Genomic DNA, 27402 nt, shown 5'->3' on the forward strand with positions numbered 1-27402 from the left:
CACTTTAAAAAACTTAATCTTCTATGACGGTAATGTTATTTGTATTGTAGAAAGTGCTTTAAAGATTATAAGATTATTACTATTTTTTTTTTTTTACAACCATTACCCTATTAATGTAGTGCTGTTCAAATTTCACAGAGGAAATGGAGTGAAGTACAGGTAAGTGGACTGTCTGTCTTCAGCAGTCACACAGCATGTGAATTTCACAGCAAATACAAGGCTAGACCCTTGGGGATCTGTGTTGATGTTCACTCCTTCACTGAATACTTCCTCTCCTACTTTATTCCACATTAATAATTCACTTCATTGGAACAATGCCTGGTGACCTCAGCCCAAGCCATGGATGGCTTTCTTTCATTTATAGTGGTAAATAGTTAAAGAGAATATTTGCACATGATTATTCAAGGATATTTGATAACAGACTGAAGTGTGAACATGCAGCTCTTGGAATCTGCAAAATGTATGCTATTTGCATGATATCCTAATATAAATGGTTTAAAATCAAAGCTGTAATCATAAATGAAGACAATTTATCATCTCTCTTAGATTCATTCCCAGTTTGTGTAAAGGATGTGTGACAATTATTTTTCTTATCAATACCATATTGCAAAACACAGAACCTACAAAATACAAACTTGTATCCCTGTTTTTTTACATCTTTGCAGTATGCAGATATTCTGCAACAAAAATGTAGCCCATGATAAAATTTCAGTGGAACTCACAAGACAGTATAACCAAGCTATTTCCCTGACTCAGCTCCAGGAATCTGCAAGGGCTATAATAAGCAATGCCTCCTCATTCTACTTCCGGAGTCAATAAAATGGTTAGATGATATTTGGAAATAGAACCTTTACATAACTATTTTTCTCTTTTGTGAACCTTGCCACAATTAAATCACAAACTTTTGAAATGTTTGACCCCTGGCGATGATTTGAGACAAGACCAAACAGCAGCAGCAGTAACAACCAAATCTAAGGCAGCGATGGGTTTTGAGGACAAAGAGCTCCATTTGTTCAGAGAATGGATGGCTGTAGGCAGCAGAGTTAAGAAATAGTTAATCTGAACCTGGCCAAAGGACTAAAGCTCAGAATATTTGCTTTCAGAACAAGAAAAAGGAAACTTCCTTTCCTTACAGCTTAATTGCTCTGTTCCTATTTTTAATACATCCTACTTTATAGAGTAGCTAGACCACATTTTTCAAGCTAAAGTAGAAATTAAAGGATTTATGATAATCCTATGCGGATGGTTGTGGGCGTTGCATTTTCAACTGGAGCATTTCTCTTTGTTGCAGTGTTAACATTTCTCAGCTTCTTGCTACAGTCTTCTTCCCGAAACTACACAAGTGAAAAAAAAACAAGTCTTACCAGATAAGCAACAATTCTTACTGTACTGGGGGAATAGTTCACATCCTCCCTGTCTATTTATTAGAAGTAACTTCTTCAGGCCTTTAAGACCAGAATGTCAAAGCGCCCAATGGAATCCTACCTTGCCCACATACTGATAATCCGATCCTGTATATTCCTCCAAGAGAAAGAACTGATTCCACATCCAGCTCCTTTTCGAACGGTTCAGCTCATTTTTGCTGTTTCCAGAGAGCTCCACGGCCCTTTTCTTTGCTGGGAAACCACTAGTCCTCTTAGATAATGGAGCTGAGAAAGTTGGGTACGGCTGACCAACCCAAAAGAGCAGCAAGAAGTACCGATAAGTTCTCATTCTGATGACACAGTCCCGTCGCTGGGTAGCAGATACCCCTCTCCTTGAAGTGCCTCTTTTCACTGCACTGTATCCAGCCTCATTCCTCTTCTCTTCCTTAATGTTCTTTGCTTGGCTCTCAGAGGATATCTGGAAAGAATAATAACATATCAAGCATTTTTAGAGATGCTTAAAATTCAGTGTTAGAGCAAATAAGCTCTGGAAAAAGAGGACAGAAATTTGAATAGCAAACCAACAAAAATAAGTTGGCTATCAATTTTGAAATGAGGAAAACGGTCTTTCAGATATGCTAAATAGATGGCATGTGCAGCGTAGGAAGCTGCTGTTTTCCTTTCTCCTTTTCTATCACTTAAGAATCCTATTTTAAGTAATAGCATTGCTGTAGGTCAACATGCCAGAGTGGATTATCTCACCACTCTTTTACCTCTGAGTACGTGGGATGAGATCTGGTTAGAAGAAACAAGTTTGTGTTTCTGATTCTATTTGCATATTTATCCTCATGAACAAGTCTGCGGCAAAGAATATCACAGACAATTTCAATTCAATAGAAAGTGGATGATGGTGAAATTTCGAGAGTGTATTGAGTGCCTGTGATGTGTAGGTATAAATCAAGACAGAGACTGTTCTGCAGACTCTTGGCTTCAGAGATGTGCTGAGATAGAACAGTCTGGGTCAAACAAGGTTGGAAAAGACCTTGTGCCTTTTCTTCAGAATGCATCTTAGCATATTGAAGTTTCTGAAGTGAAATTTTGTAACAATGACGATAAGCCTACATTTAATCCAGTATTTCCCAAACTTGACCAGGAAACTTTTTTCCCTCCTATGACCTAATAACACTATAGGATGGGTTAATGAACAACCATGGAATTTATATTTAATAAAATATAAGAATTAAATGAGCAATTCTCTTCAAATTTCTTTAGGAAATCCTGGGCTTTTATCTCTAAATTTTACTTGTATCACAGCAATCAAGCATATATATTAAAATCAGTCTCTATGTAATTTTCACAGATGTTTCAAACATATCTACCACAGCGAGGGCAATTGACTGCGGGATCTTCAGATAAGTCAACGATTATACTTGTGGGTAATAATTTTCCATGACAAATATTATTTTTCAAGAACATTATCTAGCATTTAAAAAATCTTTGGGTCAAACTGCTTGGCAAAGATGTTGTATATTCATTTACTATTTTATGTCATTGAAGTAATACATGCCTATATCTCCATCTTAAACTTTTCCACATTTCTTGAAAAAAAAAATCCAATAAATTACTTCTTCATCTTACTATTTGATAGAGGAAAAATATTTTCTTTCTTTCTTTTTTTTTTGTGAGGAAGATTAGCCCTGAGCTAACATCCCTTGCCAATCCTCCTCTTTTTGCTGAGGAAGACTGGCCTTGGGCCAGCACCAGTGCCCGTGTTCCTCTACTTTATAGGGGATGCTGCCACAGCATGGCTTGACAAGTGGTGTGTCAGTGCCTGCGGGGATCTGAACCTGCGAACCTTTGGCTGCCATAGCGGTGCATGCACACTTAACCGCTATGCCACTGGACTGGCCCCCCGGAAAATTATTTTCTTAAATAATACTAACAAAAAAGTGAATTGCATTATAATGTAGAACATAATAGTAATTAAACTGGTGCATTCACTCTAAATAAATGCAGATAAAGAAACACATTTGAGGTAATCTGATTAGTATTTTTTATTTCTTTGTTAGAAAAGATTTGTTCACTTGTCTCCCATTATTCTATCAGGTAAATGTATATGCAACCAGTTGTTTTTTTTAACCTCACAATGAGTAATTATAGACACCTAACACGTGGCTTAGTGAAAGCTTTCTATGGGAATATAAGTGAAATATTTCAGTGTTCAGCATTTAAAAACCTTTATTCCATTATTATGCATCTTCTTGACAGCAGGCTGTGGAAGTTGAAAATTCCACAGGTGAGTAAATTAGTACTGTGACAATTACTAATGCTGGAAAAATGCCAGGTAACAGTATACTTGTCATTACGTGGCCTCAGTACAAATATAGAATGACTGATGCTTATTAGGTGACAACGATTCTTCTCTCTTCTCATGGATGGTATATAAACGGCACTGAGAAAGCATATGGAGAAAAACCCTCTAAAGACATTTATTCGTTTTTAGTAGTAGAGATTACACTGAAGTTGATTCAGTGGAAATTACATTTTTCTTAATTTCCCACGTTCTCCATTATTTGCATAGACAAATCCTGCAGTGAAGAATTACACGTCTGCCGCTGCACTCAGTGTGTGCCCCATGGTGCTGGTGGGAAAGAGGGATGCAGAGAATGGAGGTGTCAGCTGTTTAAAAGGCAGGCTCCTAAAGGCCATTTTAAAGAAAAATCGATCCCTGTGGGTGTTGTGTGCAAACTCTACAAGCTGTTGTCACTTGAATATTAAATATTAGTTCTTTTTAATATCACAGATACCAAAATGTCAAGTATTTCATATTTTTTTTGCTTAGTTGGTAATGAGCTTTTAAAGGGACGCATATTTAAGCAGTATTTCCAAGTATGCTACACATCTAGTTTTGCTATTACCCAGCAATTTTTGTATCAGATTGGTAGGGTGTGTCCTTGTTAAAATCTCAATGTGAGGGAGTCGGCCCCGTGGCTTAGCGGTTAGGTGCGCGAGCTCCTCTACTGGTGGCCCTGGTTTGGATCCCGGGTGCGCACTGAGGCACCGCTTGTCTGGCCATGCTGAGGCCGCGTCCCACATACAGCAACTAGAGGGATGTGCAACTATGACATACAACTATCTACTGGGGCTTTGGGGAGAAAAAGGGAAAAAAGAGGAGGAGGATTGGCAAGGGATGTTAGCTCAGGGCCGGTCTTCCTCAGCAAAAAGAGGAGGATTGGCATGGATGTTAGCTCAGGGCTGATCTTCCTCACAAAAAAACGAACAAAAAACCTCAATGTGAAAAATTACTAAAGTTACTAAAATTGATATGATCCACTCATATTTGATGTTTGTTTTTTAGAGGGCTAGAATCTCTCTGTGAGATTCTATAGTTAAACCCAACAAACTCTAAATTGTTGAATATATAACGTAGCAATTCTCATTTAATGCTTCTTAATAGGCAGGATTGCATAGTGGTTAAGATTATCAATGCTGGAGTCAGACTGCTTGGGTTTAAATCCAAGCTCTGCCCATTAGTCACTGTGAACTTGGGAAAATTGCTTAATCTCACTGTACCTTGGTTTTTTCCCCTGTAAATGGGGATAATTACAGTAACTACCTCGTAGGGTATTATAAGGATTAAATAAATAATTACATTCAAAACATTTAGTGCCTGGCACTTAGTAAGTTATTAATAAATATTAGGTATTATTATTATATTACTATTGTTATTGTTACTATTTTTTGCGTTGTATGTATTGAATCCATCTATAGCACACTGTACAAGTCTGCAAAAGGTAGCATAGGCTTAAGTAGTTTTTTATTTTTCAAGAAGCATTTCCAAGCAAGTCAAATTCTTTTCAAATTAAAGAATAGAAGCACTTTAAAAATCAGAATTAGTCCATTTGCTGATTGTTTTCCTTTGTGTGGACTTCAATTCAGGATTTCACAGTACTAGTGTAAAAACAGAGAAGGCAGAAGCTTTATGCTCACTGCCTGAATGAAGAAGGATATGTGCTAAAAGGGAAGTTCACTAGAGGATGGACTCATTCATAGACTCTGTGTTTTTTTTGCTTTCTATTTTGCTATGTTAAGGTTTTAAAAAATCATCTTTGCTTTATTCAGGCAAAAAAAAAAAACAGAACTCACTTCAACTTAGTAATTTTGCCATTGTAAAAATGGTACTGGACAAACACATCTTGTAATTAACATGCTGACATTATTCTAATGTTACGTTGGATAAGAATATGATACAGTTAAAACGAATGTCATACATATTTTAGATTTTACTTTAATCTAAAAACATGAAATGAAAAAAAAACAAAATGATCATACCCCAAGCATGGCCTTAGATGCAAAAAAACAGGATATTTAACGTGCTGAATGGCCATAACTTCAAGCAAAGGAAGACAACTTTGAGAAATGTGGAAAGCTGCTGACTTCTGAGCAGGCAAAATACAGGAGAACCACGTGGCAAATAGTAACCAGATGGGCTGGCTCATTTTGAAGATGTCAGGAAGTAAACCAAAAGGATGAAGAAGTAAGGGCATACATAGAACTGAATTTTAAAATAGTAGTCATGGTTATTTAATCAGGAAAGAACCCAAAGATTAAACAGTGGGAATGAAAGAATGCAAAACAAAGTAGATATGGTATCTTTTTGCCCCCATCTCCTTATGGCATTAAGAACAAATTGGTTAGAAATATCAAAAACTCTATAAAAATGAAACTTGGGGCCGGCCCGGTGGTGCAGCGGTTAAGTGTTCACGCTCTGCTGCGGTGGCCCAGGGTTCGCAGGTTTGGATCCCGGGCGCGCACTGACGCACTGCTTGTCAGGCCATGCTGTGGCGGCGTCCCATATAAATGGAGGAAGATGGGCATGGATGTTAGCCCAGGGCCAGTCTTCCTCAGCAAAAAGAGGAGGATTGGCAGATGTCAGCTCAGGGCCGATCTTCCTCACCAAAAAAAAAAAAAATTGAAACTTGAACTAACTGCCTAATTACAGTTCAATGACAGTTTAGCAATGGGCTTAAAAGATTACTTAATAGACCACATCTCTGCTTTTCATTTTCTTTTTGCTGGGATCTGGGATTTTTTTTGGGAAACTTTCTGTTTCTTATAGGCTGTCATTTGTATACTATGAAATTTGATATGCAAAAGGGGTTGATCCAAAAACATAGTTTGAATCTTTGCAGAAGCCTTTTTTAGTGATGTCTAGAAGGTAATTAAGATGTTTATGGATAGTGGGGCAGGGCCCACATAGCATTGGTAATTGCATACTTTGAAAATTTATTTGCCTGGCAGCCAATATGCATATATACTTCAATCTTCACAAGAATGCATAGTCAAGTCCAGCTTTTATTTAATGCATGCCATTTAAGAGGAGCCTGGGCCTCATTAATTCAGATTCTACCAATTTAGAGTATGTGATAATTAATGCAGAAGCTGGGCTGAAGTTTTCGTTTGATTAGCAAAACTTTTTTCCCTAGATTATTGGAAATTAATAATGTAAAAATATTTCATGGGGATATATAGAATGAGAAAAACTACAATGTCTTCGAGTTCTCTAGAGTACTTTGGAATCACCTTTTATTTGCAAATAATTAATATGCTAATTGGAAAACTTCTCTATTGATTGAATTGCTTCTCCAGTGACTTCTGTTTCATAACAGTCTGAATGACTCAACTGTATTATCTGGTTCTGAGATACTGATTCTATTATACTATTTACAGACAAACAAGTCAGTAAATAGATTTAAAAGCAATATAATTACTTTAATGTTTTCAAATTCAGAGAGCGTACATTTGTTCTGGTGTTCTTGATTAATTCTAATCAGTGCAGTATTATTATAATGCTATCTAGGCTTACAAATTAAATCAAGCACATTCATTCTTTAGTATGCAGAGCCTTAACTTTGGCATTGAAAGTACAGTAAGCATTCAATAAAGTGACATTATTAATATACTTTAACCATTTACCGTTGTAAGAGACTGTTTTAAAATCCATCATGAAATTGTTTCTTCAAATAAATGGTTTTGCATATAAATACTGTAGCATAGTATTTTGCATGATGCTGCTCACAGAAAACACTCTGAAAATATTGTCTATGCTAAGTCCTCCTGGCCCACTCGTATAACCCATCCGCAATGCACTCTTTTTAGCATATACATTGTAAATCCTTTATTAACTCTTGGTACATTTTCTCACATTATATCATTAATAAAGTAGAAAACATCTGGTTATTTACAACTATTTAACATCTCTCCTGGCCCTATCGTGTTCCAACTCTGAGCCTGGTCTCTCTAGTCCCATACCATCTTTGGGTGCAATGGGGCAAGGATGGCATATTCTCCATTAAAACCTAGCAAATTAAATAAACACAACTGTGATATTAGGATGAATTAAACAGAATGAAACCAAAGGGACACGTGTCTTCCTACAAGTACATCTTTAAAAGTTTGTTATTTTTTCTGAAAGAAGCATTTTACAGCCAATTAAGTTTGTTCAAGATCCATTTTCTGATCACCCATGAAACTTTGTTTTGAATAGGTTGCCACCTGCTATGAATAAAAATAAATTTATAGAACATGGCTCATCTTCTAGAAGTGGTGACATAAGGACAGACCAACTTAAAATTTTTGGTAGAGATTTCACACAAAGTCTTCATTTCTGAACCTCAATTTCATTTTTCTGTAAATGTCAAAGTCACTGTTGAGTAAAATTGGTTCCATTTTGTGTGTGTAATGAACTCCACTGAAATGTGTCAACAGCTTTGGCATCTCTCCTCACGTACCACTTCTCTTGTGCCAATGAATCATTATGGCAACAGCCATCAAATGATGCCTAATTTTTTTTGTAAATGTTTATATTTGTGGATAATATGCCAATCTGTTTGCAAACTGATGTATTTCCACATGAAGCTATTTCAACAGTATTATCCTCGTTCTAAAGTCATGTTCCACACATTGCATTAATGAAGATAAAATCAAATGTATTACAGCACATAAAATGGTGTTTTATATGTAGTTGGGGCTCAAGGAATATTTATTGATTTGAAATACTCACTTGGGACAATAAAACCAGAAACTTGAATCAGAGGATCAAGTTCTTTTTCCACATGGAAGGAAAAGTCCAAACCATTTTATTGTGAGAGGAAGTGTCAGCATTTGGTTAAGAACAGACTCTGGCATGCCACGTGTCTGGGTTAGAAGCTCAGCCACGCCCAACATTGGCTGGGCGAGAAGGGGACCAACGCATGTCTCAATTTCTCTATCTATAAAATGGGATGATATTAATAGGACCTACCTCATAGGGTGGCTGAGAGGATAAAATGAGTGAATTCATGTTAGCTATTAACATTAAGATGGCCACAACTACCTAAACTGTCAAAGAATGTCTTAGCAGAGGATACACATTGGCCAACGTACGGCCAGTTTGCCTCTCGTGCATTTCTTCTTTTGCCTTTTACAATTAAGAACCTGAAATCAGTTGCTAATCTTTGAAGATCAGTACATGCCCATTTCTGGATTAACTTGAAACCTCAGAAGTTCTGGTGACATTTTTACTTCTGGAAGGGAGGGAGCAGCCTCCTGAAGCAGTGCAGGTGCTTCCCCACCGATCCTTCTTGATGTCCATCTCCCTCCACTCCCTTGTGTTCAACTGCCGTTCAGTTGCCATTTGCCATCTCACTTTCACTGCGGTTTTCTTAAACCCTCTTGCTTCATTCTTTTATGCACGCTGCCCGGCTCCTGAGGGCTTTTCGCTTTGTGGACATGCTGCTGTCTTTTCCCAAAAGATTTACTCACGCGAACAAAGGAGAAGAGAAAGCACTTTATACTTTTAATTAGCTTTTCATGGCATGAATTTTAAACATTTCTGTAGCAAACTATATGTTTAGGTTGCAGAAATGTCTGAAAGACTTGGTTTCATATTACTCCCTGCTTGTATATTAGGCTTTCCGGCAGCTGCGTTAATTCTTTTGGACACATAGCCATTTAACACAATGAAGCTTGAACAAGCCTGGAAGATGTCAAAACTCACTTGCACATTAGTGTGAATGATTTCAATGAGTTTGCTGTTCTTTCAATAGCTCAGTGAAAGGGCAGCCTGAGAGTACTGGCTGGGAGCTACGGGCCAGCAGGAAACAAGGCTACCTTAGTGGGTGTGAGGAGTTCAAAACAGATTTAACTTTATTAAATTGCAAAAGGAGTCACGTGTTTGGGTTTTCCATTAAGTCATTGTGAAACTTGGTACATCACAGGTGATTTCTTAAGGCTCATACTCCAGTAAACTGTTATGAGGAGTGGAGACGTATTTATTTTTGCTAATATAAAGTCTAAGCCTCTTATCAATTACATGAAGTCTAACTCATAAATAATAATACTAGTTAAATTTGCTATGTTCCATCCCTAAATTTACTATGTGCTAGCACTGTGCTAAGCACATCACAAACATGTTTTCATTTAATTCTCATGACAATCCTGTGGGGTGGATAATATCCTTATAATTTATGCAGATGAGAAGTTGAAGTGTAGAGAGGTCGAGTAACTTGTCCAAGGTCATGCAATGAGTACGTAATGAAGCTAGATCCTAGCCCTGGCATCAGACTTGGGAGTCCTCACTCTAAATTCACCCTACAGAGCCACTGGCCAGGCTACTGCCCATGATAAGCACTCAAGCTTAAGCTGTGACCTTAGAATTGAGTCTTCATGACTCCCCTACAAATATAACAACAATACAGGTCTCTGAGAGATAAAAATATTGTCAAAAAGCCTATAAACTAAATAAGAACAGCTAATGAACATTTGCTCTATGCCAGGTAATGCGATAAATGCTCTACAAATATGTGAGCCTTAAACAACAATCCTTTGAGATGGAAGCCATCATTCTTATCCTCCACTTTAGAGATGAAAAACACAGGCTTAGAGGGAATGGAAACTTTGCCTGAGAGTGCACAGCTAGTGTTGGCAGAACTTGGATAAAACCCAGCTAATCTAGAGGCTCCTTCTTAACCATAACATTCACTATCTCCTTTGTATTTTGCTCATGGAGACACTATCTAGGTTTTATTTATTCTCATTTCACACAAAATTTGAACACATTTATCACCAGTTTCTAAATCCCCAGCAAATTAAAGGGATGAGGTAAGGAGAGCTGGAGGCTGGAGTACCAATATTAGTAGGCGGGGGCAGCTGAAAGGTGAAGAGAGAGTGGCTAAAAAAGGCAGGCAGAAGAACTAAAGACAGATAGACTGAGTCAGAGGCTGGCCCTTGGGGATGTCTATGTTCCTATGCCAAGAACAGTGCCTGCGCATAGTGACACCAGATAAACGTTTGTAAACTCGGTGAACGTATGGACGAACGCATGAGCGACTGAATGTAAGAATGACCAAACATGTGAATTAATGACGACGTGACTCAGGCCTGTAAGAATGAACACATGAATACTTCACAGCCCTTGAGGGTATCACCGTGTTACAAATTTAGCAATGGATATTCATAATGATGACCTTGAACCATTAAAAAAATGTCCAAGTTTTCTTGAATGTTTGGTTTGGTATCCTGGTGTAATAATCCTTGAGAAAGCATGGACAGGTAGAATAAATATGAGCAACCTAACTGTCAAAAGTTGTTGTAGTGGTATTTAGAAGAGCTGGGGTTTAGGTCTCACTGTCTTTCTCTCTCTCTCTCTCTCCCCATCTTATCTCCGGCAAGCTACTCCACCTCTCCGAGCTTTCGTTTCTCACGTATGAAATTCGGGCTGGTGTGCTGATACCCAGGGATGGAACAGCACTGTCGTTAGATGCACGCTCGAGCCGGTTGACCTCTTTGTATCCCAGCATCAATACTTATTAAGTCTTGAGAAGTTGGCAAGTGACTTGATAACAATGTGCTTCAATTTTCTCATCTTCAAATTGGGAATAGTAAAGTTTTGGGGTCTCAGTGGAAGCAACTGATAAATAGCACTCTTCTTTCTTGTCCAAACTCCAAAGAAATTAAGAAATCAAACAAAGGAGTATTAGATGGAGACCAAAATATCATCTTTTAAAAAACGCCAGGTTGGAAAGGTAACTTAGTGTGAGAGCCGCGCAGGCTTGCTAAGTAACCCCGGCATTAGGCAGACTGCCCCTGGAGCTGGGGTTACATTTTACAGAAGTCCCCTGTGCTCCATGGTTTCGCTCTCTGCAGTGTCAGTTACCTGCAGTCAGCTGCGGCCCGAAACAGATGATCCTCCTTCTGACTTATGCTCAGAAGGTCAGGAGTAGCCTAACGCTATGTCACAATGCCCACGGCATTCATCTCGTTTCATCTCATCGTGTGGCACTGTATCATCTCACATCATCACAAGAAGAAGGGCGAGTACAGTACAATAAGGTAGTTTCAGAGAGACCACATTCACATAACTTTTATTACAGTATATTGTTATAATTGTTCTGTTTTATTATTAGTTATTGTTGTTAATCTCTTACTGTGCCTAATTTATAATTTAAACTTTATCATAGGTATGTATGTATAGGAAAAAACATGGTAAATATGAGGTTTGGTACTATCTGCGGTTTCAGGCATCCACTGGGGGTCTTGGAACGAATCCCCCGTGGATAAGGGGAGACTATCATATTTTGCTTTTTCTTTTACAAAGCAGAAGTAGTTGCTACCTCCAGATAGAAGGCTCCAATTCTACAGTTGAGAGCCAGAGGGAACGCCTTTCTGCTGCTGCCCCCAGCCAGCTCCGGTGCAGAACCTGGAGGTCTGAAGAAAGTGATCGGCAGGCATCTGTTTTAATCCCCACTAATGAAAAAAGATCATTAGAGACATCAGTGATCCTGGGAGCCAGTAAACCACTTATTAATTACCAACAATTCTTACATTTAAAACGTTGCTTTTTGGAGTTGTTTACAGCATCACTAAAAGGAAAAAAAATATGAATAATTTAAAGATGGGGAGTATGAGGCTTCCCTTAAAATATCTTTCACTTCAGGTCAATCAGTGCATTACAGGCAAAATGAATTCTTTTCTGTCTCTCTTCACCTTTCCCACTACACACACATACACACACACACACACACACAGATACACACACACACACACACACACACACACACACAGAAATGTGGCAAAAAGGGATAATGATCCGGATTTTTTTATGTTTTGGACATTCCCCTCTTAGCAATGAAAAGCTACCATGTCTATTCTGACCCAAAAGGATAGCACTATTTACAAAGGTGTAACGCTTTACACCAATTTATAGTGGGAAAAAATAATCAAAGCCCCATTTGGTGTTTGGATAGCTTCATTCATTCAATATATTTTATGTTATACTTTATTTGCAGAGGATTAATAACCTAAATTAGATGCTTCTCATGATATCCTGGTGTAATAACTTAGAAAAAATTTGATTGAATAAATATTGTATAACAACTTAAAGGAGGTACAGCAACATTTAAAGGTTTATTCTGTGAGACTAACTGAAGCAGAAGGGGGCCTGTGGAGGTGGGAACATCTTAACTGATTCAGGCTAATGTTAACTGACCATCAAATTAAATTCCCACCAGACAGGAAGACAATGTGCTTGAATGGGTTGCTGGATGTTTTATCAATTTTGATTGCCTTCATTTAAAAACTTTAATTAGAACCTTTGTTTACTTGAGTCAAATTGCACATAAACTATCACGCAAAACATTTTAAAAGGGAATTTTAATTATACCACTAAAGAAATGCCCTTGTTCAATGTTTACTAAACACTTGCCAGAACAAGTTAATTAATACATGTTTAAATAAGTGAAAGAAGAAGAAGGAAACAAAAAAAAAATCACATTCATCTTTCGTCAAGTTTTACTGCAGTTGTCAAAGAAGTTCAATTCTAATTTAACAACTATAGTGTTACAGCACACATGTGTAATTATAAACAATGGGGCACCGGAACACAACGAAGGCCAGTGGAAAGCTAATTCCTACTGGGAGTTGTTGTTCAAAATAATTGCTCATTGTTACTTGATGTTCTGCAGTCATCAAATCAAGCACTTTTCAATTTCATTCATCTATTCATTTATTCCACGGTAGAAGATCAGAATGTTCTGATGGGACATTTTTAATAGGTCAGTAATATGGCCTTTTAACTATTTAAAGCTACAGAAAAATACTTTTTAATAGAAAGAGCATAAAGTGTCAAAAAAGAAAAATTTTGATGACATTGAGTTTTTAGTTCTAATTTTAATAGGCCACCTACTTTTGGACTTTATTTATCTTTTTAGAATCCCCATTTTCCCCATCTATTAACGTAAACCATGATTGCCTGTGTTAGTCAAGATTGATATTGGAAAGCAGTTGATAATCTACTAGAAAAACAAAATGAAATCAATCTTTCTGGGATATGCCCTGTCTCAGTAGCTCTATGAAAAATCTGAAGAAAAAGTACCCAAAATAATTTTGAAATCTTTTGGAGAAAGAAAATGCACATATCGCATTCATGATCGCTACCATTATTAAAAAGATTATTCTCTTAAACAGCATAACCTACATCAGTCCCATTATAATTTGTTTCCATATTGCTGAAACTGATCACCAAATTTCTCAAATCCCCTAAGAAGCCACAGTCTGTGCAGGTCTGGGAAAGGATGCTGACTTAGGAGTGGGCCTCCCTTGGGTGTCCTATTTGAAATTCCACTGATGGGCCTGGCCAAACCTGTAGAGGCAGTTGAGTTAAGCCTCAACTGGTTTGTTATAAAAATTAAATATGATACAGAATGTAAAACCCTTACTGCATTGCCTTGTAAGCAGGCAATAAATCTTGGCCAGTATTGCTTTTGATATCCTTGCTTTCCAAGAATAGTACATATTACACTTTGCAGTCTTTGGGCCAGTTAATATTAATAAAAAAAATGAAGATAAAATATCATAAAAACAACCTGCTTAAAAAATGAAACAAAAAAACTTTTCCTTTTGCATATCATTTGAAAATTTTATATCTAGAAAAAGGCACTTTTGGTACTTATGCATGCCACTGACTTACTGTTTAATTTCAGCTGGCAGGGGAGTAGAATTTCCTAATGTATTTTTCCTAATAAAATAAGGACCTGAAGTGCCAGCACATTTGCACGCCTACCAATTATGAAGTGAGTTTCCCTGAATATTAAAACTAAGCCAAAATATAATTTAGTCCTATAAACTACTGTCAAACTCAGCTATAGTTCTATTTGGAGCATCAAGAACTGTTATTTGATTAGCAATTGATTAATGGACTTTAATGTAACTGTCTATTTTTTTCCAGAACACAATAGAAAGTTCTTGTAAAATGAGCATTTTTTTCCTTATGAAGAAAAAAATATACGTACATACACACATGTATATATATTTTTGAACACCTTAAAAACATCTTTAAGAGGCAAGCGCTTCTGACATCCTGACTTTAGGAGATATTGCTGCTCTGTCACTGATGTAGAATTTCTTTCAGTTGACTGTAAATAAAAATCAGGTATCTATGGTTATAAACACTCCATTTCACATTTTCTTTAGCAACAGCAAAAAATTTCAATTAATTGAATCTCAGCCAATTACAAATAACACCAGAAGTGCAATACTTGGTGCTCCAGGTTGCGGGCAACCATTAATTAAGAGGCAAAGGATCAGCACCAAGGGCCCAAAACACAGAATTTTTGTCCCAGAATTTTTTTTTGATGGTTATGGACTGAAATATCTATAAAAGGCAGCTTCAGCTATATGGAAAAGAGAGGGAAGTGAGTACCCTCAATTTTGCTTGCTCTGGAATTTTTGATAAAGTTCTGAAGTGTCATTTTTGAAAATGAAAATGAAAATAATCTTACTTCAGGATTTTTATTTATGGAAAAAAAAACCCTTTGCATTCCATGTTATCTTTATTTTAAAGGAACAACAATTCAATTATTTCCCATTGGAGAGATGGAGGGGAAGACTAAGATTTTTTGAAATGGGTAAAGCCACCAACTGTGAAATTTGTAAACTGTGACATAGTTTATTTAGAAATTTCCCCAAAATCTCCTGCCAAGAGGCCAATAGAAATTATTTTTAAGAGACAATTCACAATCTTTCATAATTTTTAGATTTTTTGGCAGTTTAATTTTATGTGTGTGTATATGTTTTGCTTTCTAGAATGTAGATATTTCTTCATGTTGCTTTATGGTGGTTGAATTCACACAAGAATTCTGAGAAATAGATCAGTACAACTTGTTAGCCTCTAATTTATCATCCACCTATACAAGATTTAATGGTTGTGTTAACCCGAAGTCTCAAGAATAATTATGGTCTAAAACAAGTCCTTAAAGTAAAGAGATGAAAAGAACTATATAAAGAGAAGCCTGTCATGAAATAGAAATTGCACAAGCAAGGGAACTTTCACCGTGTTGAGTAAGTACTTCACTATGGGATTCTTTTTTAAATTAAGGTACCTAGTAAGTTGGATGAAAATAAAATATGTATGATTAGCAGAGAATACCTTGGCCCAGAGTAGTTGGAGATGAGTGGAAAAAGGAAAGAGAGGTGTCTTTTTTTTTCCCCCAAGTCATTACCAGCTTTAGTTCACAGAAAAGTTATTTCAAATACTGGCTTTGAAAGACTGCTTTGAGGTCTGCTTTTAATTTGAACAGTTAAATATCGTATTCATGCCAATGAATTTTTTCTTGTTTTAATATCATTAGGAAGAAAGCCTCCCAGGCCAGAGTGAATAGTGTAATTGCTTAAAAGAAGAAATATATAACATACATATTTAATTAGAACTTTTAAAACAATTTCCTTATGTTGGCCAGGCACCTTTGTTTATATAAGGTAGACTCTTAGGTTTAAAAAACTAAACTACATTGAACCACATGGAAAAATCTCTAGAATAAGATTTTAGCAAATAAATAACCTCTTACAGCTCTTTCTTTGGTTATATCTGTCTTCTATGATTATATCTGCTTAGGCTGCTGGTCATTTTTACAGGATCCTTAATTTTGCTAATAAAATTAGCCACACACTATAAATCTGAAAAACAAGATGGAGGCATCATGAAACTTTGATCATAAATTCTATAAGACAAGTCCTTTGAAATTTTCCACATCTTGAAATGCTCCCACCAACTGAAAAATATTTGTTTTCATGAAAAGTTTCTAAAAAATAGAATGAATTGCCACTTTTCATAGCTCAACAGATTGCTGTCTACAAGCACAACATTTCCCAATGCTTATAACTAAGGAGAAATGACTTTGGCACTTTATCTGGTTGATGAGAGATTGTTACTGCAATTGCCCTATGAGACACCAAGCCACCTGCCACAGCATCCCTGGCTGTTTCCTTGTCCAAGGCAATCCTCTCCAGTTGGTGTGGGAATAGCAAACCAATACGTCACCAGATAGAAGTAGCTGGAGAATTCCAGGTAAGAGAATGGGCTTTGGAATCAGTCAGATATAGGTTGAAATTTTTACTTACTTATGTGACTTTGGACATATTGTGTAGTTTTTAAAGTTTTAGATTTTCACCTTTAAATTGAGGATGATCATATTCAGGTCCTAGGGTATTAATGTGCAGATCGAATGACAGGGTATACAGAAGGAGTAGATACATAGTAGCTGTTATTAGGTCATATTTCAGTGAAGGTCTGATGAATTGATAACTTTTAAGATGCTTTTCTTCTCCATCATGGCTTTTCAGATATGGTAGCTAGCTGACCCTCAAACTTTTCTGCAGAGATGTCGTGAGTATAGATCCCTGGGAGTTACAAAGGCAGGACCCAAGGTGTGAAATTTATGCGTCTTCAATTTTATCTTAAACATTTATGCATATTTTCCATTGTACTCAATAATAAATCTAAAATGTTTTATTACCAAAATCACTTTTGCCCCTCATATCTTCTTGTAAACCTAATGCTCTGGTGTCACCTTCACACTGTGGCTCTGCCTGGCCTCTGACATCATGCGAGGCATGAGAAGGGCCGACCTGGGGCACACTGGAGAAAGACTGGACAACTTAGACTTCTGTAAACTCTGCTTTCTAGTGCCTTTGTAGTGGTGAGTGGTGGGTGGAGCTCCCTCTCTCTGACCACCCCATCTCATTCCAAAATGAAACACAGGCAGGGTAGGTTCTCCCGTATGGATTATCCTTGCCATTTTTATTTAAATTTTTAGCTGATTAGGCTGAGAAATGGGGTGCGCAATCGGGTGGGGAAGGGGCTGGAGAGAACAAATTTCTATTTCTTCATGAAAAATATTAAGTAAAAGATATTAAATGGTAAAGCATATGCCACTCTCTGTTGGCACCTACACATCCTTATTTTGGAGTCCATTAAGAAAATATTGATAGCTTTAGAGTCAGGAGTGCTCTAGAAATTATGGTGTGTGCTCAGTAGAGGTTAAAACTCATACTCTTGAGAAACTTGTGGGTAACTTTGCAGATTAAGTGAGAAGGAAGACAAAAACACGCTGTGGGTGGCTGGCTATGTAGGCAACTGAGGGCTTTGCTTAGGCTCAATGACACTTCTTGTAAGTAAAAATCCATGATGATAGTAAATCATTGTTTAATAAATAAATAAATAATCCATGCTGTAAATAATAAAATCATTGTTCATGTCAGTTCTGAATCTTTTGTCAATCTGATAGGTTAAACAGCTATTCAACTTAAAAATAAAACCCCATTGCATCGCCTGCTCACCATCAGCCTTGCTAGCCCCATGAGCTGGGACACACAGGTTGAGGAAATTACGGGGGTAGGAGGGTGCCTGTTAACATTTCATCCTGGACAAAGGCCAATAAGGTGCATGGGAGAGAGGGAGGGAAACAGAGAGAGAGACAGGGAAGGAGAAGAAGAATAAGAACAAACTCTGTGATGGCCGATTTATAATTATAACTGGGGAAAGGATCAAAAGCGAAATGTCAATTTATCTCCTGCTGTCTGTTTACATTTCATTCAGTGGAAGTAATATTTACTGGTTCTTGGGGCCCATAGCATGTTTGGCCTTCCTTGGTTCATAAATGGGCTATCGTCTCAATTCAGTGATTAGACTGTCTCATACACGTGCGATGATGAAACCTTCAAATTCGACTTAGTGTATATCTTCCTTCCTCAGCTCGGGTGTGCTTCCTGCTGAAAGTCTGCAGTGGAGAAAGGGATACCATTCTTCTGTTCCTTCTCTCCCAGCCCCTAGCCCCCAATTCATTGGCTTCAACTTCTGCTTCCTGTCAACATCGAAGTTGTTAATAAGGAGGAAGGGCAAGGTAATGGGACAGTTCTTTATACTTTCTAGGCCTGTCAAACTGTTCAAGCTGATGTTTCTGGGTGGCTCAGATATGTGATTAAAATGGACTTTCCTCTCTTGGGGCACTTCGATGGGCTCCTCAAATCTTCCCTACCTCTGGCCCCTTTTGTACAGATCCCTTGCACCAGGCATATCTGGTTCTTTCCAGGATGGCCTAAGAGGACTCCTTCCATAGCACCTGGACACTTTTAGACTCTTTCTGCTGAGGTCGCCTTGCTCCTCCAGGCACCCAAATTCTATGGAGCCCAAGACGACCCCCGCCAGTTCTTTCCCATTTGGCCCACATGTGTCCCCAGGAAACACTCACATATCCATATCCTGACAAACTCTGGCCCATCCCAGTGAGGCAGAATGCCCCTGGCTCTCTGTTGCTTAAATAATGAGCCAGCTCCTCTCCCAGACCTGAGTTAACAGCCTGCTTTCCCTCCCTCCAGTGTGAGCCAGGAACTAGTCCCTCTCTGTGTTTCCCAACTGCAGGGACATCTCACAGCTCTCTGGAGGGTCCCATTGATGTCCCCCTTAATACTGATGTTTCCCTTGATTAGGCTTACAATTGGCAGGTAGCAGCCCATCTTACCAAGCAGGGTGGGAACTCGGCAATGACTGAGCCCTTCAGTAATCTCATCTCAGAATTCTCACTCTGAACCCCTTTCATCTTCTCCATCCGGTGAGGTTGTCCTTCATGCCATTTATAAATTCTGCACATGATGAGAGATGAATCCACATCTTTGTTGCCCACATTATCTTGGTAACTCAGTTTCAACTCAAAGTTAGGAAGAGTCTTTATCTATTATACACAAATCTGGCTTAATTCAGTTAGAAAAAATAAGCAAACTCTCTGTGATAACTAAAATTAAAAAAAATATATAGGTGTTACCAAAATTAAGTCACTGCAATGTTTAACTTCTCTGGCAGGTAATCCAGCACATAGAGTTTGATTTGACCATAAAAACAAGTCTGCACAAAATCAGTCTGAAACCGTCATAAAAAGAAATGAACTTTAAAACTGTATCAAATTCACATCACGAACTTTTCTTTTAAAAGTGATATTTATAGGCTTGATGCCAACCCTGTAAGTGAAATCTGAAGCAAACATTTCTTTTGCACTTTCCATGCAATGCCTTTGGTTATGTTGAACAGAGAGTGGATAGGGTACTGGTTTGTTTTAAAGATATGTAGCAGGATTCCAGGTTTGAGCATGAGCTGTGTTCACCTCTGGGATTCCAACTGGTCTAGATGTGCCTGGCAGACTCTTGGGGCCAACCTGCCCAGAGTCTGTGAGCATGAGACACCGTGATGCCTCCTAGGAGAGAAATCGTCCTCAGGGAGGAAGTGTCAAGCAGACAAGCTTGAACCTGTAATGAGGCCTCAACCATCACATGTGAAGGACAATTCTGAGCACAGTATGATGCTGCCATTTGGATATGTCCCCTTGGGGACTCAGGTCTGAGTCCTAGGGAGGAGAGGGCTGCAAGTAGAAACCGAAAGAGCTATTTTCACTGAAATCTTCTGAGACACTGAAGATTCAGATGACCTGAATATCCCCAAACCCTAATTGCTCCTTGTGCCTTCTTGGCTGGAAAAAGCAGCTCCTCCTCTGTCTGTTGAGATTGATACGGTCTTGCTTGAAGAAGGCCTAGTAGCCGTAAATCGGGACAGTTACCTTACAAGGGGATGTCATTTCTCCTCACGTCCCTAACTTACCAACCTTCATTGCTTCTAGACCTGTATCCAGCATCAGTCTTCTGGCTCCATGGGGCCAATTACAAATCAGACCCGGGAGAAGAAGGCTGTCACATGAAAAGAACTGCAAGATGTTGAGGAATATGTGTTGGAATGGATTCTAAGTGTGTTCTACCAGGTAGGGAGGAATATAGTTTTAGATTGGGCATGGGTGCACTTACCAGATATTCTTGGTTTTGTGTCCTTGGTTGGTTGACTCAAAACTGCCCTCAGCAATGGCCCACGCTGAATGAAGTTGAGAGGCCAGAGGCTCGTTGGTATAACATACTAGAAGGAATCCGAAGACTTGAGGAGATAGGAAGTTGAAGTGGATTTATCTTTTGTTAGTGCTCATCCACTCTAACTAGACAGCCCTCTGGCCACCTCCAGGTGCCCCAGAGAACACTCTCCTCATTAATATATTGCGAAAATAAACCAGTACCCTTGCAAAGTGCCAAAGAGTTCTCTCTAAGCTGGGGATGAATATGGTGATGCTACCATTGAAATGGGCTTCTTGGTTGCTGTAGTTACTATATGCTGCCAGGATGGCAGAGGCAACGTGCAGCATGTGACCTCAAGAGGCAAGGTGGGCATGGTGTCATAACAGACACTTCGGCCAGAGTGGTGGTCAAAGAGGGGTGACCTGAAGAAATCTTTGGTGGTGGCTAAGGGATCTTGGAGATCTTAGGACTAAAATAGATAGTTTATTAAGGTCCTTCTTGATCTGTAGAGCTGAAAAACTCCAGATTTGGCAATCAACATCACCCCATATAGAGAACAAAGCACTAACCAAATTCTAAGCCTTGAGGCAATTCCTAGTAACCTAGTGAATGAAGAAGAGGTTTGGAATCTTTGAGATCAGACCCTTGATAGACCCCAGCCTTCCCAAGGGACTTGTAGCCATTTACCAGAGTTACTGTGTACAAGGAAAGGGAGAGACCCCAAACTGTTCACACTTTTGATGGTGGCATATCTCTGAACACCACTGGTACGGTATTGCTTTTGGTTTACTTTGTTAGAGAGAGGGATCTCTGTTAACTTCCACTTGACTCTTTCTATTACAATGCTCGCATTTCAGGAATCAGGGAGCTAATGCAGAGATTTAGTTTCTGGGTTTATCTATTCCAGCTTTATCCTCGGTAACTGAGTTGGGATGGGCACATGGATACTGGCTCTGAGCTGAGGATAATCCTGGAGCCCAGACACTACTGTGGTACACTGGTCACAATGGGGGTTTCTGGAAGTCAAGAGGAAAATGGAATTTTGGATCAAGCCCACCTCTCAGTGGGCCCAATGGGTCCATGGGTCTGGGATACACACTATGGTTATTTTTTCAATGGGAGTGGTAAAATTGAGTTGCCCTGCAAACTGATTAGAATTAGGGATCCTTTGCTTGCCTGAGACTTCTTCAAAGCCTTATAGCTTAAGCAGAGAGTGAATTGGATCATCATGTCCAAATATGGTATGCATTGTCTCCAAAATCCAAATAAATTCTTACCATCCTGTAGGGAGGCCCAGGCAGCAACTTGGTTGCAGGTCAATTCTGTCAGATTTCTTCTGGATAAACACTTAGCCTGGATATAGACTTGCTTTCCCTACATGCCATGATTCTGCCACTACTACTATCCATGAACTTACATTGCTATACTCACTGTCATAGTGTGCCACCAAATGTTGCTCTGAACAAGAAACTTTTTTTTTACAGGAAAAAGAAAGCAAAGCAGTGGGTGACTGCCCATGAGAATCTCTGATTTTTACCATGTACCCCATTACCCTGAAGCAACTGGCCTTAATGAAGAGTGGATTGGCCAATTGAAAACTCAGTTACAGCCACAGTTGGGAGAAAACATCGTGAGACTGGGTTACTGTCCTATAAGATACTCTGATATAGTGAATAACATATGGTGCAGTTTCTCCGTAAACAGAATTCCTGGGGTAGAATGGAAGCTCTCTTTATTACATCTAAATCTCACTCATAAATATTTTATTTCTCAACCCTACAGATCTGAGCTTTGCTTTGGTTCATGACACAGAGGAAAACTGCCTCCACTAGGGGGCATAACAAAGGGTCCATTTAATTGAATGTTGAGACTGCCACCTGGTTATTGGGTTCCACATGCCACTGGGCCACCGGTGAAAAAAGATGTCACTGTGTTGTGGGATTCATCCTGATTATCAAGGAGGAGATAAGCTTGGTGCTTTATAATAGGGGCTAAGAGGAGCCCAGAGCCCTCTTGAATGACACCTAATACTGCCACGTAAGGTGGTAAAAGTTAATGGAAGAGTGGAACACCTCTATGGCAGAGACTGTAATATAGTCACCAAAACACATTTCCTCTTTCCTCCTAGGCACATGGCTAGACTATAATTCCCAGACTGCCTTTCAGTGAGATGTGACCATGTGACTGAGGTCTGTGAACGGACTGTGAAGGAAGCATTATATGCTGCTTGCAGGCCTAACCTATAAAAACCTCCCATGTAACCCTCTGCACTCTGTTTCCTCAGAGGCTGAATGTTGAGAATTCCAGGGATATAGAGGAGGGCAGAGCCATAAGATAGAAGGAGCCAGGATGTTAGAAGGCCACCGTCATCTGACCAAGGACACCGTCTTTGGGCTTTACTTAAGAATAAATGTCTACTGGGTTAAACCACTGAAAATTGCAGGTTTATCTGTTATAGCAGCTGGCATTACCCTAACTAATTACCAATCCTTTAAAAGCATGCTTTTCCCATGAGTCAATGGCACACATCAGAAGAGAACATGGCCATAGGCCTTTATGCCTGCACTCTATCCAAGAACGATGCTTTCTGGATGAGGGAATCCAAACAACAAGAGACCACAAAGAGAACCAAACCCAAAGGGTGGAAGGGGTTGAGTTGGAGTGGATCTCTCACCTTAGGAAACTGTACAGTTGGGAATCCTTGTTGGATTCCTGAAAAATCACACTCGGTTCTCATGTGAGACCTTTCTTTGAAGGCCTGCCACATAGACAGTGTTGATGGCCAAGGGACACCATGACCAGTAAGACAAGAGTCAGTTGCTTTGTCCATCTCTCTCTTCTCTGCACCCAGCAATGAGGATGTAGAACTAGAAGACTGGTGAGAAGGAGAAAGAGGGAAATAGACTGTCTCCAGTCCAACTTCCTGGCACTGCAGCCTGACTGGGCCAAGGAAGTGAGAGAGGTTTAGGTCAGATCTGACACAGGAACTTCCAATTGGACAGGACTAGACTGGACTATAAAAATAACAAGGCAAACAGAAACTTATAGAATTTTCCCAAGATACACAGAGTGGGAAAGAGAGATTCAAGAGAGCATGAAGTAATGCAGCAATTGAAGAAAAAGAAAACATTTCATACTGTTCGACTCTGTTAAACACAACTGAGAGTGACACTATAGTCACACACTCTCTACTTTTCACTCTGTGTTGCCAGATGAGCATGGAGAATAATTGGAATGAATCCTCGCATTATGTTTGCTAATTGTGGGAGAAACCAATTCATATTAATAAATAAAAATTGCTGAGTTTCTTCTTGGCAGTTGGTGGACTGTCCAAGAAGAACGAGGTTTTCATAAGGGAGGGAGGAGTTCTGAATGGAGCTGCTGCTCTTGGGATGTAAGGCGATGGTGTTATTTATTCAGCATCATATTTTCTGCTCCGAGAATGACCTAAATGATCCGGCTGTGTTCTACCACACTTTTTCTCTAAGTGAAGGTCAAGATACCACAGGTGCTGATGTTGGTGGAGATATTCCTTCGCTGGCCTCCATGAACCAAAGCTTCTTGTCTGGCACACTGCAGTTGCTTCTACCTCTTTTTCCCAAATTGAGGAAAGAAATACACAGAGTTAGCATTTCCTAAGGTGTGTTTCACACGAATCTAGTTCTATGGCATGTTCATAGATACTATAGAGGGAAAAAACCCCTCTGGAATCAAATAACTTGGGTAAATCTGGATTAAACAAAGGGGAATAGTTTTTTTTCTTTACCACAGAATTTCTCACAGCCTTTATTATGCTAAAGTGTGTGGTGGAGCTCATGACAGATACAGAAAGCAGAATTTCACAGACTTCTAAGTCCACAGACTCTCTTTTTACCCCAGATTCTCTTGGAGGACTGAGTGTTCATCAGCCCATACTTTGAGACCTGCTGGCCCAATTCATTTCCTCTTTTGCAGAAAAATTCACAAGTAATGGATGTGAATAAAAAGGGAAAGATAGTGAAACCCTATTCATTTATCTAAAAGACCATTTGAAGAACCGTCTGTGTTAGAATTATGTGCTTTTTTCCCCTGGACTAGGGAGAGGGCAGACCATCCCTTGATAAAGTGAAGGCTAGTGAAACAGGAATGCATGTTTCATCCCAGTGCCAAAGAGCTATGGATTCCTCCATAACTCTTCTAATACATGGCTTTTGTGCAAATAAGTTTTAAAATGAATACTGTCCTTTTGCCTTGTCAGATTTTTCCCTTTTCATCACATGCACAACCTTTAAATTGCCCATGTGGATAAGAGAAGCAGCACTTGCAAGTCCCACATTTTGTTATAATCAGGGCCGACCCTACATTCACCTTGCCTATAAAGTTGGGTTTATTAACCATTCATTCATAAATATTTGTTTCCATATGCTTCCTGGAATGCTCCTTTGTACCATTTCACATCTTGATACTGATGATTTCTAATGTGCTAAATTTCATTTTAAAAAATTTCTTAACATAAATGGAGAAATAATCTTCCACTGAAATAGTATGGATTTGAAATATGGATTTGGTAATCATCTAAAGTATGTGAGCAATAACTAAATCAATTCTCATTATTCATAAAATAAAGTGTTTGAACTTAGAGTCAAGAAATCTAGTTTCTATTTCTTCTGTGTTTCTAATAAGTTCTGTGGCTGTTGGCAAGTTTCTTCACTTCTCTAGGCCTCAGTTTCTTCAACTGTAAAATAAGAGGGCTGGAGATGATACCCTCTAGGGACTTTTCAAGGTATAAAATTGTATGATTCTCATACTATTCTTTTTTTTCCAAATTTCCACATTTGCAGATTTCTATATGTATCTGTCATTGTGAACCACACATCCATGGTATGTTGAAATCGATGACCTAACTGGCAATATCATACCCCATTATTTTATAAAGGATGAACCGGCATCGTTCTTCTAGCCATCGGTCAAAATTAAGTTTGGGCGTTTGGCTACTTAAGTGTATCATTTTTTCCCTAAAGGTATATAGAGAAATAAATGTATGCCCAAAATTGAGACTAACTTTTAACTTGTGAATAGCCTACAATGCAATTAAGAACAAGATTAGGAGAAAGCTGCTATATACACAGCACAGAGATGAGGCCAAAATTTCTAGAGCTGTGCTGTCAATACAGTAGCTACTAGTTACATGCATCTGTTGAGCACTTGAGATTTTGCTAGTCTGAGTTGAGATACGGGTAAAATAGACACCAGATTTTTGAGGCTTGGTGCAATAAAAAAAGGTATGTATCATTAGTAATTTAAAAAATATTGATTACAATTTAAAAATACTGATTATGTGTTGTAATGATAATTTTTGGTTATATCAGGGTAAATAAAATATACTATTAAAATTAATCTTACCTGTTTCTTTTCACCTTTAAAAATATGGATATTAGAAAATAGAAAATTACATATGTGGCTCTTATTATATTTCTAGTGGGCAGTACTGTTCTAAGGGATTCAGTCATACTAACAAAGGTAAAGATGCTTTAGATTTCAACTTTATCCCCATAGAAAGATTAATCAATAAGTAGCTCCAAACTTTTAAGTAGGGTCTGTTCTAAATTTTTATGTCACATCTCTCTCAATTAGAATTATTTTTTTTTACATGGAAACAATATCGTGAAAGACTAGTTTCCCAGCTCAGCTCTAAAGCTCATTTAACCGTTAATACAACTAAAATATTGCATATAAGCAATGAAAATATCAGAAAACAATACCAATTTAACAAAATAAAAGAAAAAATTATTTTGTTTGTTTTATTTATACTTGAGTTAATTCTGTTCAACCAAAGGAGAAACAGAAGGAGCTGGAAGCCTCTAATGTGGCTCCTTCAGAGGACTTTGGGACGTTTTTCAAAGATTTAAATCTTTTATGTCTATTATCACTTTAAAACGTATGGTTTTCATTCCCTTTAAGACATATGTGATTCTTTCACTACCTTCTTACTTATTGCCACGATTACAGTAATCGTTTTGACCTACAACAGTAAAAACAGAGGGAAAGAGAGACTCAGGAGTTTCCGAGAAGTTGTGTAAGCTGCTCACGTTGGCACAGTGAGCAATACGAGAATCGGAAATGGATTCAGCATTTTGTGACTTAAAAACCCATTCAACCTTGCTGCTTCTCGTACTTTGTCTTCCGGAGAAAATGTGAGAGGAAGAACATTGTGGGGAAGAGAAGAATTGTGAGTGTGAAACATAGTTCACATGCAAGGAAATATCGGGGAAAAAAAGGTCAGATCCATTCTTTTACTTCTGTCTCAGGAATGAAAAGTCAATTTTTAATTATATGGGTAAGGTTGAGCAGAGGCCAACCTATCAAAAATGCTGAGTTCAAGGTTGGAGATTAAATATGGAGAGAGGCTCAATTTATTGCTATTTGTGACGCATAAACATCCTCCAGCCTGCCCTTGACCCTGAGGTAAACAGTGTGAAGTATGGTCTCACGGGACAAGAAATGAATAGCTAGTGGATAGCATGGTCCGAAGTTGATGCCCTCTATTCTGGGGTGCTGATTGAGTGTGGGAAATCATGTGGCTATCACCATCTGCTGTCACCTCCATCCTTTTGGGGACACAGATATTTCAGGTCACATAACATCCTTGGGAGCCTACTGAGGGCTCCTTTTTGCCTTGTAGATAACATAGACCCTAAACTTTGTGCCTGATTCATCGCTTTCCAAATGACGTGTCTCCAATTGCTAACCATTTATAATATTAGTCCTTGCGCATAACTACATTGTTCAGATGCCTTAAATCCTCTCCGGAACAAGGCAAGATTTAAATAAACAAACTGAGTTCATTCATTCTTAAACA

At 38.5% G+C, this 27402-nt stretch overlaps 1 protein-coding gene across 3 annotated transcripts in view; it reads right to left on the minus strand.

Moving 5' to 3' along the window:
* Nucleotides 1-27402, minus strand: part of CDH6 (cadherin 6) — a 126097-nt gene that overhangs the window by 54615 nt on the left and 44080 nt on the right. For all 3 annotated transcript variants that reach the window (XM_058564299.1, XM_058564298.1, XM_058564300.1), the window contains one exon: nucleotides 1486-1842. In XM_058564299.1, the coding sequence (XP_058420282.1) occupies nucleotides 1486-1713 (228 nt within the window). In that variant the 5' untranslated portion in view covers nucleotides 1714-1842. The remainder of the gene's footprint in view (nucleotides 1-1485; nucleotides 1843-27402) is intronic.

The sequence above is a fragment of the Diceros bicornis genome, chromosome 20 (assembly GCF_020826845.1).
Source record: "Diceros bicornis minor isolate mBicDic1 chromosome 20, mDicBic1.mat.cur, whole genome shotgun sequence".
Taxonomy (NCBI): Eukaryota; Metazoa; Chordata; class Mammalia; order Perissodactyla; family Rhinocerotidae; genus Diceros; species Diceros bicornis.